Source organism: Glossina fuscipes, unplaced genomic scaffold (genome assembly GCF_014805625.2).
Source record: "Glossina fuscipes isolate IAEA_lab_2018 unplaced genomic scaffold, Yale_Gfus_2 0, whole genome shotgun sequence".
Taxonomy (NCBI): domain Eukaryota; kingdom Metazoa; phylum Arthropoda; class Insecta; order Diptera; family Glossinidae; genus Glossina; species Glossina fuscipes.
This window is the reverse complement of record NW_023998414.1, coordinates 10,183,562-10,200,070: the sequence shown is the minus strand read 5'-3', so window position 1 is coordinate 10,200,070 and position 16,509 is coordinate 10,183,562. Positions and strand designations below refer to the sequence as shown.

The following is a 16,509-nucleotide window of genomic DNA, read 5'->3' as shown; positions in this document are numbered from 1 at the left end:
TCTCGAAACAGAAGTGGCAATAAAAAAATTTTTCAATATCAATTTTGTGCTAGCACAAGTTTCTTATGAAAAATATAAATGGTATTGTAAAAAAAGGAGCAAATAGAAGGCTGCTCAGAATAAGGCGAGTAGTCATAACCCATTTACAATATATTATAACGATACGTTGAAATATTCGATTCATTCTTAGTTGACTACAGCTGTTTTATCTGAATGCTTTTCAGCAAAATATAGCGTTTTAGCTGAATGCAGCGCTGCATTTAGCAAAAGATAGGAATTTCACCTGATTGCAGCGCTGCACTTAGCAAAATATAGCAATTTTAGCTGAATGCAGGACTTCACCTAGCTGAATGTAGCTCTGCACTTAGCTGAATATAGCGTTTTTAGCTGCACCTAGCTGAATGCATTCTAAATCGATCGATATCTTAAGCTCTTATGAGTATTATATACATCGGTACAAATTGAATATAACCGCAAACTTTGTAAAGCATAATGACGATAATAATCTGCGAATCTATAAGTTGCGATTCTGTGGCGTTTTGTAATTAAGATGCGGACCTATTAAGAATCAATGAGGTGAATATGCAATATTTTTCCGCTTGGTAACTATTCAGCTCTATGAGTATACGAGTATACGCAGAAGCAAACAGTCGTCTAAAAGACGATTACGCCGGCTCTATTATCTCAGCCTTGTTAACGTCATATAATCAATCTTACACATATATCTGCGAGATCTGCTTGTTGCTGATTATCACTTTTTCAGATCGACACAGTCGTAGTTAACACAGCAAAAGCTTACTAAAGTTTAAAATGTACGAAAATGCATCGATGAATTTTTCGACTCGCAACCACCAAAACTGCATGGGTATTCCTTTGCTACGCGATAAGAGGCAACAAATCATAGATAGTCGTAGCGCCTCCTTCGACTGTTATGCCTTGTAACAAATATGTTTTAATTAAAAATGAACTTTATGAGGAAATACACAAGTAATTTGCGCTTTTAATATTTCATAAGATGCTTACATTCAGTCTGTTAATTTTGCATAAGTTTCGAAAAATGGGAGTGGGGCGTTATAATGAGCTTGGACGAAAGATAATATCGCTAATATATAGGTAGTAAAATTTGAAAACACTAGAAGTTTATCCGATCCCAAATCATGTATGATATTATTAGGTGCTTGCATGTATTTTGGTCATTCTTTACTTAAAAGAGGCATTTATATTAATCAAAATATTTTCCATTATTTCCTATAGCTTTTGGTGTGGCAGCGATCCAATCATTGATTCATTGTCGCACTTGTTCAGCATTTGGAAAGCGTTTGCCAACCAAGACATGCTGCATCGCTCTGAAGAAGTGGCAATTAGAAGGCGCTATGTCTGGTGAGTACGCTGGATGCGGCAAAGTTTCATGACCGACCTGCAACAGTGTATTTCTGACAACTCTTGCAAAGTGTGGAGGCCGAGAGTGGTCACCCAAGTGAATTACGAACTGTACACTGAGCATTAGAAAATAAAGCAGACAAACGGACAGACGGATAGACGAACTTAGGTTGATTCAGCAAGTTTAACGTATTAAAGAGAGAGAGAGAAAATTTGCAATAATGGAAAAAAAAGAGATTTTAAAGTATGAAAACATGCAACAGAATCCCAATGGGTGAAGAAGAGAATTGTAATTCATAAAGCAGAATGAGTATACAGGCGGTACATTTTTGTCAATACAATATTGATGAGTGATTTTGGTGCGCTTTAAACGTAATCTAATTAATTTGCAAACAATTGTTGAGTTTCTTAATATATATGAATGTATATGAATGAAATCATTCTTTGACTTGCAATATCCTTTTACGATAAATCTTCAATAAAGTCTTAAACACTAGCCCGGAAATCTAATGTAAAGGTAGTGTTTGTAATGACTTACATGCTTGAACCGTTTTCCTACTTTTGCCATCATTATGTAATTTACTTTTTTGTAAAGGTATTGAGAGCTTTGTTCAATTTACATGCTGCCCCTTAGGTAAATGTAGACCGCACTCTCTTCGTGAGAGTTATATTTTGTTCTATTTCTGTTAATATATTTGTAGCATATTTTTATTACATTTTTTTTAAACGACTAAAGGACTTTTATAACTTATTTTTGGCGACAAAAAAAAAGAATGTTAAAGATTATGGGCAAGTAGATTTCTTTTTATATAAATTACGTTTAAATGCCGCTATCATTTATTATAAATGTCTTTGAAAAGAATAAAAGTAAAATAAAAAAAATAAAAAGAAAAATAAAAATAAAAACTTTTTTTCATGTTTTCTAACAATCTTTAATAGGATACCACTTTAACTGTTTATGTTTGTTGCAAGCCTCTGTAACAATTTGGCAAATTTGTTTAAAAGAAAGCTTATATGCATATATCTTCACATATATACGTATATATTACGCATACGTACAGTTAACATAGAGATGTTGAAGCATTCAAGTATGCACTCGGATATATGTATATAAAGATAAATATGCAAACACATACACAAACGCACACGTGTAAACATTAGTAGTCATAGAAGTAGAAATAAAGTAAATAGCAATCAGTGAAAAATATTCACAAAAATTTCATTTTTTTCTTTTCTTTGTAAACTAAATTTACTCAATTTCGTAAAGCACGTGTACAAATATCACGTAGTTTTTTGAATAAAATAGCGCACTCAGTATTGACGTATAAGAAAACCTAGATATGCATGTACCTAAGCGTGTGCAATACATATATTATTGATATAAGTTGATACACATAAGTAGTAACTAAGCAAGATGCAGGTTTGCCGTTTCCTTTCTTCCTTTTATTTTTTTTTATTTTTCATTTTTATTTTCTTATCTTCGCCTAGAAAAACCAGCGTAGCGTAGAAATAACTCAAACAAACCAATAAGTTTTGCCTAATCATCGATTGATTGATTGATTGATTGACTATTATTTACATATCCACACATAATATACGTCCGTGAAACGAACAAGAAACGTTTAAAACTTTCTTATTTCAAGTGTTGTTTTTTGGATTTTTCTTTTTCAAAAGTAAACTTTATTTTTATTCCGAAATCCACGGCGTATTTGTTCAAACATTAGGATAATGTAACGATTAAACGATTGGAAAATGTTTAGAAAAATGATTTTATGCATTAAAAAAAAAAACATGCGAAAAAACCGAAAAAAGAATTTAATTTTCATTTTCGGTCGATTGTTGTATGCGCTCGTAAATATTTTGAGAATATCCAAATTTGGATATAATTTTAAGCGAACGTATCAATATGTCACGTTTTATTTTATACACATACGTGTACATGCACTCAGCGAACGAATGTTGCAACTAATTAATGATTGCTCCGCCATAGGTAGATTCGATAATTTTGGATTGATTATGTTAATAATGGGCAACGGTGGATTCTAACATGAGCTCTGATACGTGAAGGTGAATTTTAATACGGCCGATTCTAAAAGGTGACGCAGGTTACGAATAGTCTGCCTATTCCGATAAGTGACGTTGCAGTTCTAATACGGTCTATTCTCTTATATAACGGTCAACTCTAATGGGATCTGTTGGCAGAAGTGAACACGGTCAGTTGCACTAGGTTATGATGAATTTTAACCAGATAACTATGTATGACAAAAATAATTTCATATTACATATACTTTGGGTATGATATGTATACTCGTCATCGCTATAATTTTTGCGACGCAATTTAAATGCACATTTTCCAAGGCGGTCGACGCACTTAACTGGTTACTAGATTCTCTGTCCTTTATATGTGACTGCAGACTTTAATTAGATTGATTCTAATAATAGAATAAATTGTGTTGGGTTTTTGGCCATGCGTGGTAAACATTTACGAGTAGTCGACGAAAAGCTACTATGCAGAAATGGCACAATGGTCCGCGTTATCGACAGGTGTGTGGATCTTCACTTTGTGTTTTGCCTGATTCGAAGTATGCAAAAGATTTCGAGTACTTCGATATACCACACATCAAATAAATAGCTTAAAAATTGTACAAAGTCGAAATATTTCATCTTCTCGAACTACACCTTGCAGTGGTTACACCGAGTAAAATATAATGAAACAAAGTAGAAAGAAAAGTGAAGCGAGCATTTAGTAAATGCTATCTTTATTACACGATTTTCATATTTGGGCAAATGAGATAAAATGAAAAAAAAAAAAAGTACGAGAGAGAAGGGGCACATTTTAATCGACCTTGTTTTTTAATTGAAATGAAAAACAAGAAAAGGAAAACAAATTTTGAATAGGCATCGACAACAAAAAGATAATTTGTATTAATATAATTATTAAAATTGATTATATAAATTGCGAATAGAAAAAAAAAACCGACTTAGACCTCCAAAGTCTAATAATTAACTTGAACAATATCATTTTCTTGCAATGAATAAAAATCTAATGTCTTAGAGAGATTGTCTAAAGGTACTACCAGCTCCGGATTCCTTGAGTCACTATAATACAATTCAGGTGTCATAGTTAAACAATCCAAATGGAAATGTTTAATAAGCAAGCCAAGAAGCGTTTGCACACTAATCATGCGTGGAAATTTCTTTTCCCACATTTCTCCAGTTTTCTCATTCAAAATACGTATTTTTATTAATTTTGATACCTTTGTATTTGCTCGTGGCACGAAATCGATGGGCGAGTCGTATTTTCTTATTAATAAGGCATAAGAGCGATGCTTTTTATAAAATTCCTTAAGAGTTTCGGGAAATTTTGAAGCCTGAAGCCAATCTAAAGCGTATTTTTTCCATATGTCATATTCTGCTCCACGTCTTTCATCAGCAGAAATTTCTGCTCTATTGACCATTTCAAGGCCACTGATTAGACCAACCGCCTTCACAAGCATTTTACCAAAATTTGATTTTAAATGTGGAGTCTTATTTAAACGCTTCAATCGTGGTAACTTGTCCAGTTCGTTGAAAGTATCCGTTTCATTCCTTATGGGATTGTAAAGTAAACTTAATTGTTCCAAAGATATGAACATGTCCAGTTTTGTGTTTGGCTCACAATCGGGCAGCTTTACTTCCTTGATACCGTTCTCCGTTAGATTCAACGAAACTAAAGTCCCAAGATATCCCAACTTGCATATGTGATCAAAGTCAGTGATTTTAGTACGATGCAAATCAAGTTCTCTTAAGTTCTTGAAAACATCTTTAGTACTTATACTTATACTTATTTCACTGATGGGATTCTCTTGAAGTCCTACTGACATTATTTGCGGCCATAAGCGGGCAGTTTGTATTATTTCGAACCAATCCCTAAACTCGCAATTACGTAAATTAAGGAGTTGCAGATTATCGAAGGCTGATGACAATTCAACAGTTTGTGAATCACTGGGTGCTACAAAACGATTACAGCTTAAATTCAAATTTTTTAAAGTGGATACCTGGCGGCACGTCTCTGCTATGGTCTGCCAATTCCAAATCAACGTATGACTCAAGTTTAATGTAGTAAGGGCAGTAAATTCCATCAAATAACCAGCACTGTTGACTGGAGATCCGGCTACGCTAATTTCTGTGAGGTGCTCAAATTTACTTTGTTTCCGAGCCAATTTCTCCAAACCAACGACTTGGAATAATGAAGCTTGTAACAATTCTTGTGCCTCACGTATCAATTGCTGATCTAAACTTTTTTCAGAGTCAACTAGGTAGCGTTCGCGAGCCGCAGTCTCCAAAGATTCAAAAGGTCCGAGCTTATCGGGTCGTATAAAACTGCCTGCAGTCGGATGCGCGGTATAAAAGTAATGCTTGCCGTTTACGACACCGTCGTGTTTGCCGCGGCTAGGATCATCCCATTCAATACCCAGCCAAGTACCTTTATATCCACATATTTCTCCTATGTAGCGTACGGTTCCGCTATTTACGCCAATTTTTACACGTATTCCTATCGGATAACGTAAGCAGATGTCATCATTTATTGGAACCATTTTCGTTATGACGTTATTTAGAGTCAATATCTTCAGTTTCTTATGGTTCAGTTGGAGTTCCAATGAATTTACAGATCTTTGTCGCTTCTCTTCCTCTTTAAATTTTTAATAAATCTTTTGTATTTTCTGAAATTAAGCACAGTTTTTTGAATGACAAAATATGATTACACCCGATTGCTTTTCTTTTTACCTTTTTTTATTGTACAATACTTGCCCTCTTAGAGCAAAAAGTTTTTTCAAACAAGTAAAAACACTGCACAGTGCACTATTCAATAGTATACATCACCCTACAGCTACTTATATAACGACTTCCCAAAATAAAACGTTCTATGGTAACTGATCGAAAAAGTGGTCTGATCCGATCCGAATTATTTTCAATTGCGTTTAAACCAGGAACGTTTTTATTAATATTTGTATCGAAACAAGCAAAATCATTTGATCAGCGCTCACACATTTGCTGTCAATTCATCAGCATTGCATATTTTTTAGACACGAATTTTTCTTTCTCATTTACTTACTGCATGCTTTGAACCTTCTGTAATGTGTATGGGAACATAAGTCGTTCGTTGATATTTCCGGCTTTACCCTAAGCGATGCGAAAACACTATAATGCTTGGTCTTGTTTTCAGTTACGACAATTTAAAATTTTACTTTTTTGATATCAGATATCTAGACTTCAGGGATAATGCTATTTGTCCGATATTTCTAATGCATGCATAAAAGAATGGGTCTCGTAATAACGTGCTCTTTAGATGTTAGATTAGATAGTATCAATAAAATGGGCGTAAGCAGATTTTTACGCAAGCTTACGCAAGTTTATATGGAATATTAAGTGCTTGCATGTATTTTGATCATATTTTCACTTCATAAAGTAATTTATGTAGAAAAGTTGACACAATATATATATTAATAAGAAAAAATGTTCCCTCATTTTCTACAACTTTTCCACATGTTTGTGGCAAGATGGCGATACCGCGTCGAAGAAACAATATTGATTTGACAACGATCTAACCATTGATCCGTTTCCGCAATTAAAACCGCGTGGCAGTGAACCCATGCTATATCGGTTTGAGCAACCGGCACTATAAACTTCTAAAACTGTCTGATGAGCTTTAACCTCAGATCAAATAGCGTTGATAATTCGCATTATTTTAGCATCTTCACCAATAAATGTCACTGATCAAAATACATGCAAGGACCTGTTGTATATAACAAATCACTTAATAAGTACATAGCATAATATGTACACGTTACCGTTATTGATAAATCAATATGATTTTTAGCTCGTATCAACCTTCAAACTTTTTTTTTTTTTTAAACTGTAGAAACGTCTAAATTTCATGTGTAGTGTCATCTAATTAAACAATTACGACTTGTAAACTAATTGAGAGGAATGTCATGGAATGTTGAGATATTTTGATTGAAAAATGAGATGCGTTCCGTAATAATCATTTTGTATGTACTTATGATCCTACGAACTTATTGAGTGATATATATATATATATATATATTGAGTAGTATATAAATCTATTTATTTTTATATATATGTTTACATATATATTATTGTATATATACGTATAAATGTGTTTAGACATGCACGTGTATTCGTACAAATATACTTATATATGCATCTATTCGCATGTATACGTAAATATATATATATATATATATATATATATATATATATATATATATATGCTTTTGATATAGTTTCAGGTTTAACGTTTAAAGCAAAAGTTTGAAAATTTAGTTTCAAATATTACTTCGTGCGAACCACACAACGTTGTTATGGAACGCTGGAAAAATTCTTGTGCTGTGGTTACTGGTGCTAGTGCAGGTATTGGAGCCGCTATAACTAAGGAATTGCTGAAAGCAGATTTACAAGTAATCGGCTTAGCTCGTCGGGTTGATCGCATGGAACAATTACGTTCTTCACTCCCAAGTTCTTTGCAATCACGTTTGCACGTTATCAAATGTGATGTCGCTGATATTGAGTCAGTAAACGAAGCTTTCGATTGGATTGAAGAACACCTAGGTGGTGTAGATATATTAATTAACAATGCTGGCGTTCATGTTAAAGGACAATTGTTAACCATGAATATAAATGATGTGGAGAAAACATTGCAAACGAATGTAATGGGCATGGTATACTGTGCTCGACGCGCTTTCAATTCTATGAAAACCCGTAATGTAAATGGTCATTTGGTTTTGGTCAATAGTATCGTAGGCCATAATATATTTAACATGGAACCTGGTACTATGCCATTTATCAATATCTATGCCATGTCTAAACAAGCTACAGTGGCCATGACAGAAGTTTTGCGTCAAGAGTTCCGCGAATACCAAACCAATATTAAAGTTACGGTATGTAAATAAAGTCTTTTATAAGGCATTTTTATCTACAATTGAGTAAATTTAATTTAAAATTTTGTAGAGCATAAGCCCTGGTTTGGTAAACACTGATCTACCACCGGAAGAATATAAAACATTGCCTCGTTTACAATCGGAGGATGTGGCGATGGCGGTATTATATTGTTTGTCAACACCACCCCATGTCCAAGTACATGAATTAATTATAAAGCCTGTGGGTGAAGCATTTTAAGCAAATATAATTTTTTTAATATTACTTTTGGAATGTACTAAAATAAAATCTTGGTAACAAGTAAAGTGTTCCAGAGTCTTTATAATTAAAAAGTGAAGGCGATGCTCAGCGTCATTGATGAGTGATTAGATCGGATATAACCTGAACATTGATTTATCAAAACTTGAAAACATTTTGACATTTTCTCAATTTTCGTAAATAGTTTGTGAAGCGCCCGCTTAATAGCCCCCAAAAAAAAAAATAAATAAAAAAAAAAACAGTTTTAATAGACTACGATCGGTAAATGATGACTATGTGAGTAAATGATTTTCATTTTTTAAATTGGTTTGAATTTCATTATCAATATATGTACAAGCGAAGTAATAATCGTAATTTATGGAAGCCAATGCTTCTATAAGTACATTGTACATTGTACGATATAAAAATCCGATCTCAGTCAAATAAGATAGGTTAGGACAGGTTTCCAATAAAACGGAATAAGAAAACCAAATTTGCACGCATCTGTATTCTAAGAACTATTAAAAAGCAATACATTAAAAAGACATTTCTATGAAAAAAAGCAAAAAAAAAAAAAAAAAACTTTAAAAATTTCAAAAACTTAAGCGTGCATGGAGATTACGTTGAGAGACTTGCGTTCGGCAAGAGATTCTGAATCGATCGCTATATTAGAAGCTGGGTACATCTTAAGACCTTCTGGCGGTGGTATGCTTTAGCAAATAGCTAACATAATACTATGTCCGATAACTAAGGTGAATTTGGTTATAACCTTAAAAATTTGTACCTATTTTCAAATAAAATTTTTTTTTCTTAATTGACGCAACTGTGAGAGGTATTTTTTTCAAATGTAGCCTCATAAACATTATTAGTGTGTTTTCAGTGTTTACGTTGCGTTTCAATCGCGCCAAAGTCGCTCAAATATCAAGGCGATTTTAACAGTTTTCAATTATTGTAATGGTATGCACTACGAATTCCTTCCGCCAGGCTATATGTAAACAAGGAATATTTTGTGAGTGTTATGAATGCGATGGCATTGATTTGAAAGAATAAGTCAAAAGATCTTTGGGGTTACAAAGATATTGAACTTATTTTTAGGACACAGTAGTACATGTCCTTGTAGCAGAAATGGTATGGATACTAGCAACCATATAACTTTGTTGTGTTCGCCCACAAAATTCCCCAAGATACGCTAATGTAATCGAAGGAAAACGTCCACATTATTATATCAAACTTTCTCCTTGTTGACGAATAACGGATGGTGGATTGCCATCATCTAAGATGGGCATATAAATATCGTTTGATAATTCCTTCAGCATAGCAATAGCGTAGTGTTCAGTTCGCTGTTATCGTATATTTTATCGTAATCAATGTCAACATCTAAACACGCGATCAGGAATCCATGCGTTAAGTATTCTCATGATCATAAAGATTTTGAGAAAGAAATTCAAAATTTATTGTACATAAATTACTCTTGAAAACGGACCAAACCGGTCAAACGATATGGCTGCAGTTCCGTGTAAAAATTAGCAAAAAACTGAAGCTTTTCGCTCATTACTCAGAAACTATGAGAATTACAACGATACAAATTGTTCCGTACGTTTTAAGGATGATCAGTTCAGCACTTAGACAAAAGCGGGAAAAATCCTTTGCACCCATCCATTAATATAACATTATATTATGGAGTATTGATATTTTATTTTTAACAAAATTCTTCTTGAAAGAAGGTGGGTGTAAAAGTTTCGGCCCTAGTCGAGTATAATTCCCTAACCTGTTTTTATAACCTACACTAATTGCAGAATAGACTCTTTTGGCCTGTGCGTATATATGTAACACCCAGAAAGACTTAAGATAGACCCAAGTTTTATTACACCGACGTAAGCTTTTCTCTGTATTTGCTCATCTAATGTCTATCAATGTATGTTCGATCCATGGTTGCAAAATTTTTTAAAAAATATTTTAACGAAATTTGGCACATTGATGTCTTTTGGGCCAACAATGAATCCTATTAAAAACGCATTCGATTGGGCGATTTATTCGACCACTCCCCATACAATGAGAAAAGTATTGCAATTTTTAGAATTTCTCGACAACAATTTCGAAGCAATAGTATTTTCATATTCAATTTTTAATATTTTATGATTAGCATTGGTCCATAATAGCATAGCTTGGAATAAAAATGAATTGTACGAAATTTGGATCACATAGGTCCACCCTATGGACACCAGCATGTATAGTTTAATCTGTAGTGTTTTTTAACCAAAACAGGTCTAAAATATGAAAGTATTTAAGACCAATGAACAATGTTTGCATCACGTCAGGTAATATTTGAATCGTCTTCCGATGTGACTGCTTTTATGAAATGTTTACCTTCATTCAAGATTAAGCAATAATTTTTTGTGTATTATTACGAAAATGAATGAGTGACTGTATTCGGCGAAATGGTACAGAATATGAAATGATCAACCGGGTCTGACTATAATTCTTTTTGTTTTCTTTTTAATTATATTAAAGCTAAAGTTCCGTTTGTAATCATCTTACACATAATACATTTATTCGTAAGTTATCTGTTTGTGTTGATTTAGTAAATTTTAAAAGGGAAATAAATATTCAGATATTCTAGGCGACATTAATTTGATTTAATATATGTTCTCTTAGAGGTTTCGAACTATATTCAGTATATGTGCTGATAGATGCAGTCCATTCTAGTAGCAAATGTGACAAGCGTTTCGTTTACAATTTTTGTGGTTTTCAAAAAATTTAAATAAGAGCAACCGAAACGAATGGAAAATACTAAAGCGCAACTAGGTAATTGATGATTGATCGGTGAGTAAGTGTGTTCGATATGTAATTTAATAGCATTGTAAGTAATAATTACATAAATAAGTATGCATTCGTAAACATGAAAGATATGATGATAATGATTGTGGTGATAAACCGCAAAACAATAGAATATGATCAGCTTGTCAGGTGAAGAAATTACATTGGCTTTAGAAGAAATCTTAGATATCCTCCACTTGAAGTACTTTCACATTGAACTCAATTTTCATATCAAACAATCATGGGCTGTTTATGAAAATCTATTAGGGCTTTCATGTATTCAGTTAGTATTTAGTGCAATATATTTTAAATAAGAGTTTCAATAGTAGCAGGAGACGGAGAAAGTGACCAAGTTAAGGGGATAATTATTTAATCCGTTTATTGTGAAAACAAGGCAAATGTCTGCTTAGGCATAAAAAAAAACCTTCATTTTTTTTTAGCCGACACTATTAGGTAATAAACTTTCATTATTTAATAATAAAAAATATAAACAAAACAAAATCTGTTAGCACTTAGCAAATCTTTAATTATATCCCAAAAACAAAAACAGATAGAAACTTGTCGTACATCTGTCTCTCTTCCTGTCTTTTTGCAAATACGAGAATATTTACAGCTGTAACAAGCTTAAGGAAAACATTATAATATCTTTAGTTTTTTAAACATCTCACAATTGCTCATATAAGTGCATAAGTGTAGCTTACGGGCAGAAATTATTATCTTAACAAATACGTTACATTATTTGATTTCAAGTTTTCATCCATCGATAGGGCACTATGACGGTTGCTATTTTAGTAACTGCTCTAGCAAAGATATGTAATGATACCTTAGTCAAGGTTTTGAAAATGATTTTGCATTTACCATTCATCGATGATATTTTTTATTATTTTATTTTATAATTTCATGCATACTAAGTATATATAGTTAATATCTTTAATGTTTGAGAATTAAATAATGAAAATAAATTGCATAATAGAATGTATAAGCATACCATCCGCAACACCTAAAGCTAAATAATATATGCACATATATTTGGTTTTATATACACGTAGATGCGAGACGTATTTTTCAGTTCTTTGTCACAGAAATTTTAAAAGTTAACTTGCACAAAGCCGACACAACGTTTCTCACATTTGCCAACATTGTTTAAAATTAATTCTGCAAATCGAAAGTGAACTAGTTTTTATTTATTTATTTATTTACTCATCTTTGGCTGCGTATTACGCATTCAGGCATATTAAGCAACACTCGTAACGTTAAAAGGCTTAAAGGGCACCATTATAGAGAAGATCATCAAAAAGGACAACAGCAAACAGTTAACAATTTTCAATTTCAAAAAGTCGACCAATCTTTGCTTAGAATATTGTTAGGCTTAATGTATTAGCAATGTGAACTTGAGTCTAAGTGTTAAAACTATGACCTCATATATCAAGGAATATCTTTCAGGAAAGCAGTCAGCAAACATACATCCTTGTAAATCATTAAAGGTAAACAGAAGTTCAAGAATTTAATCGCTACTTGTAGGGTATTGCTTAACGCATTGAGATTCGAATCCACGAACACCGACCTGACCATTATGAGTCTTATCCACTGAATTGTGCGGTAGCCCAAGTTGCTAGACTTTGTTGAAGACTTGTAGAGTTGAAGACTTTTCCTTTAGTAGCTCTGCATTAGGTGTGCCCTCGTTTAAGTTGCGCAAAATTAAGCTAAATCGAAGGTAATGCAGTATGATAGGATGGTCAGCGTACAAAATTTTTGCCGCATCAATAGGTGAGTCGCGAAACTTCTTTACGAATAGCTCTCTCTCACTGCCCGGGGGGGCCCCCCCTCCTTTTTTTTTTTTTTGTTCACTATCCACTCTCTTTAATCGCATTATAATTTTAGGAAAACAAGATCCCCTCAAGTTGTCTACAATAATAATTTTGGGAAAACATTCAAAAAGTAGAATACAATATCCCAGTAGGGACCTGCCATAAAGTAATTTTATCTACGCCTGGAGGACAAAGAAAAGTTCGAACACAATCAATTACATGACTTATTGGACGAAAATCCAATACAAACTCTCAAAGCACTTTTCAACAGCTTGGCAGTTGATGACTAAACTGTTCCTAGTTGTTGAAAGTTAATGGGAAAGATGCAAATGGCGAGAAAATGGCTACCAAACGAATTGACTGAAAACGTCATTTCGAATCGTTTCAATGTTGCTGTTTCATTCGGTACAGGCAAAATAGAAGAACAATCTCAAACACAATAAGTCATGGTCATTAGTCCAAGAAAGCCTTTCACATTCACAATGAAACCAACCAAAAGGAGGGAAAATGGCTTCAAAAATAGAAGAGTTTTCTGTGTCGTATTGCCACTGGCTATGAATAGTGGATTTACTACGACCATCTCAAACGAAAAAAGTAATAGATTTGCCCGAAGCCCGGAAAAGTTGATGGGAAAGTAATTTCGTTGACTCAACATTTGTCAATTGACATCTCGAAAGATATTTATATAATAATGTAATTGCACAGTGAAATTGGTTTCAATGATTTCATCAAATTATTTCGCTTCAAATCATTAAAGTTTAGAATCCTAAGCGATTAGTTATGACTTTTAAACATGTAGTTTTTCATGCCCGAAATGAGAGCAATACCCTTTGGAAAGAAATTTAATGACTTCTTAGGAGGGACCTGCAAATCGGATATTTAATAGAAATTGAAATTTTCCGTTAAGAAAAAAGAACAAAACTAATTATCTTAATTAAGATAATTATGTTCGGTCGTGATCGAATCTTTTATACCCATCATCGTTAACGATGATGTAAACGATCGAAATAAATGAAAAATTTTAATTTTTTCATTCTATAATATTGGATGGGCGTGTCTGATTTTTGATATTTTTGTAGAACAATTTTGTGGAAATATATATTACGTATCCGTTGCAGACACGGCAAGCAAACGTGTTCTCAATTTTCGTTGTATAGACGCGTAGGCGTTGTAGGCGTGTCCTTTAAATGTGTTTAGCTATTCTCATAGTTTTTTGTAAATTTGTGGACGGGAGAATGTGGTCGATAGATACTACGCAGTTTGGTAGACGGGCACGGACGGAACGGACTAGCAGATGGATAGACGAATAGACGGACATGCTTAGATGCATTATGAATTTGAAACTGGCCAAGAACTTATACACTTATATACTGTAGTTTTTAAAGCTTGTTTTTGTGCGTTATAAGAGCATTGAAATTAAATGTTGATATACTATAATATTGAGTAGGCGTGGTGGCTTTTTCCCATTTTTATGCAGGTACTACACCATCCCCATAGACCGTAAGTGCAAATTTCTGCAGACTTGCTTGCTATAGTTTATATGAGTAATTAGCAGAAAATCAATATCAACAGATGTGTTCTCAGTTTACGTGTGTATTGTGGGCGTATCCTTCGACCAATTTAGTCCACTCTCAATACTAATGTGCGTACAAGAACTTTCCAAATTTGCAGTGCACAGCTTTGTTTTTGCGGGCGGGCGAATATTTACAAAGCCATAAGCCATCGGAAATGCTTCAAGTGATTATGATCAAGAATATATATATATTTATATATATATATGTATATATATTTTATGGAGACTCTAAGTCTGCCTTATCTGCGTTGCAAACATTTTAATAAAATAAATATACCGCTCATCGGTCGGCGATGAGTATGAAGAGTGGCAAAAAAAAAAAACGAAAAAAAAACAAAATCCTAAAAATTACAAAATATACTGACAGCAGAAGTAGACAAGGGAGAAATAGACTATAATATGTATTTGATATGTGTATATGTTTGTATGTGTTTGGTCTTTTTTGTGCGTTTTTTCTTTTTTTTTTTTTTTTTGGTTGCTTCAACATAAACTTGTCAATATTATACATGACATGCAGGCAGTGTATACGCGCGACACCAACTCTGTGCACTCTTACTATTATCGTGAAATTCTCTCTTATTTTTTTTTTTTTTTTTTTTTTTTTTGTATTTTTCTGTTTCAGTTCTATTTTACTACTTGTTTCTACTGTTTGATAGAAACTATCTAGTAGCGGCGACAAAGAGAGTTTGTTACTGAGTTTGATGTTACATGTAAAGATTGTGTTTTTTTCCCGATGTCGCTGTGTTATTCTGGAGAGTTTCTATTTTGTTTTTTTTTCTTACATTTTTAGCTAGATAAACTATCAGTTTGGTGTATGCATACAAACATATAGACGAAAGAATGCATATGCAAGAAGTATGAATGTTTATTCATACATAATATGTATATTTGAGTTCATATAGCATATAAGATATGCGCTATGTGTTTATGCCTTGCCTTGCATGTCAAGCCATTGGCATTACAGTAACACTGTCATGAGTATAAGTTTGCTTCCATATATATATATACATATATATATCATATATATATATATATATATATATATATATTTGCATATTTGCAATATTAACCGCATTGTCATGGTACGTAAGTTTGCCATGGTAATTTCTTCCGACTACACGACATTATATTGAGCTACACGCATCCACACACATATACATGTGAAGCTCTTGATTTGCAATCATTTTCAAGCAGTGAAAATTTAAAAAGACATCTTTCCATTTTTTTTTTTTTTTGTTTTTTTTGTTTTTGTGAATTTACCATTCTATGAAGAGACTAATTGAAACCGTTTGTTTTGGTATACGGGTAACGATAAATTAGAAGATTAGCACATCCACATTTGCAATGGCTTTAGTCAGTTAGTAGAGCTTTTCCAAGTAGATACTAATTGGAAAGGTAGCAATAATTACTTAAACTACTTCCTATATAAGAAATTTAAATTGAAAGAATTCAGCATATGGAATTAACGTTGTATTGAAATTGATGTAAATATCGCGCGACCAACAATGAACAATAAATTTACGCATCCCGTTAGCATATCAAGATCATGCTTCATCGATGTATGGGCGTTTTGGCTGTTTGTAATCCGGTTTCTTGAGTGTGGTCGTCTGCTTAAACATTTATTTAATCCTTGTCGACAACTTGTAGCATTTTGGTGAGAGGCTATAGAAGCGGTCGTTTCGGAAGACCTTAGTCAAAAAGTGTTTGCGAACCAAACTATTCTAAATTGATTTAATCAGGATTAGGTAATCATTG

At 33.1% G+C, this 16,509-nt stretch overlaps 2 protein-coding genes across 2 annotated transcripts in view; one reads left to right on the top strand and one right to left on the bottom strand.

Moving 5' to 3' along the window:
* Positions 1 to 8,624, top strand: part of LOC119640768 (farnesol dehydrogenase-like) — a 24,081-nt gene extending 15,457 nt beyond the window's left edge. The window contains exons 2-3 of the mRNA XM_038038999.1: positions 7,668 to 8,321; positions 8,392 to 8,624. Of these exons, the coding sequence (XP_037894927.1) occupies positions 7,746 to 8,321; positions 8,392 to 8,559 (744 nt within the window). The 5' untranslated portion in view covers positions 7,668 to 7,745 and the 3' untranslated portion in view covers positions 8,560 to 8,624. The remainder of the gene's footprint in view (positions 1 to 7,667; positions 8,322 to 8,391) is intronic.
* LOC119644806 (tubulin-specific chaperone E-like) lies at positions 4,377 to 5,957 on the bottom strand. The gene has a single exon (XM_038044544.1). The coding sequence runs from the start codon at positions 5,955 to 5,957 to the stop codon at positions 4,377 to 4,379; it is 1,581 nt and encodes a 526-aa protein (XP_037900472.1).
* Positions 8,625 to 16,509: the final 7,885 nt, after the last annotated feature.

Coding starts and splice junctions, on each gene's coding strand:
- LOC119644806 (XM_038044544.1), bottom strand. CDS start 5,957: ATGGTTCCAATAAATGATGACATCTGCTTACGTTATCCGATAGGAATA.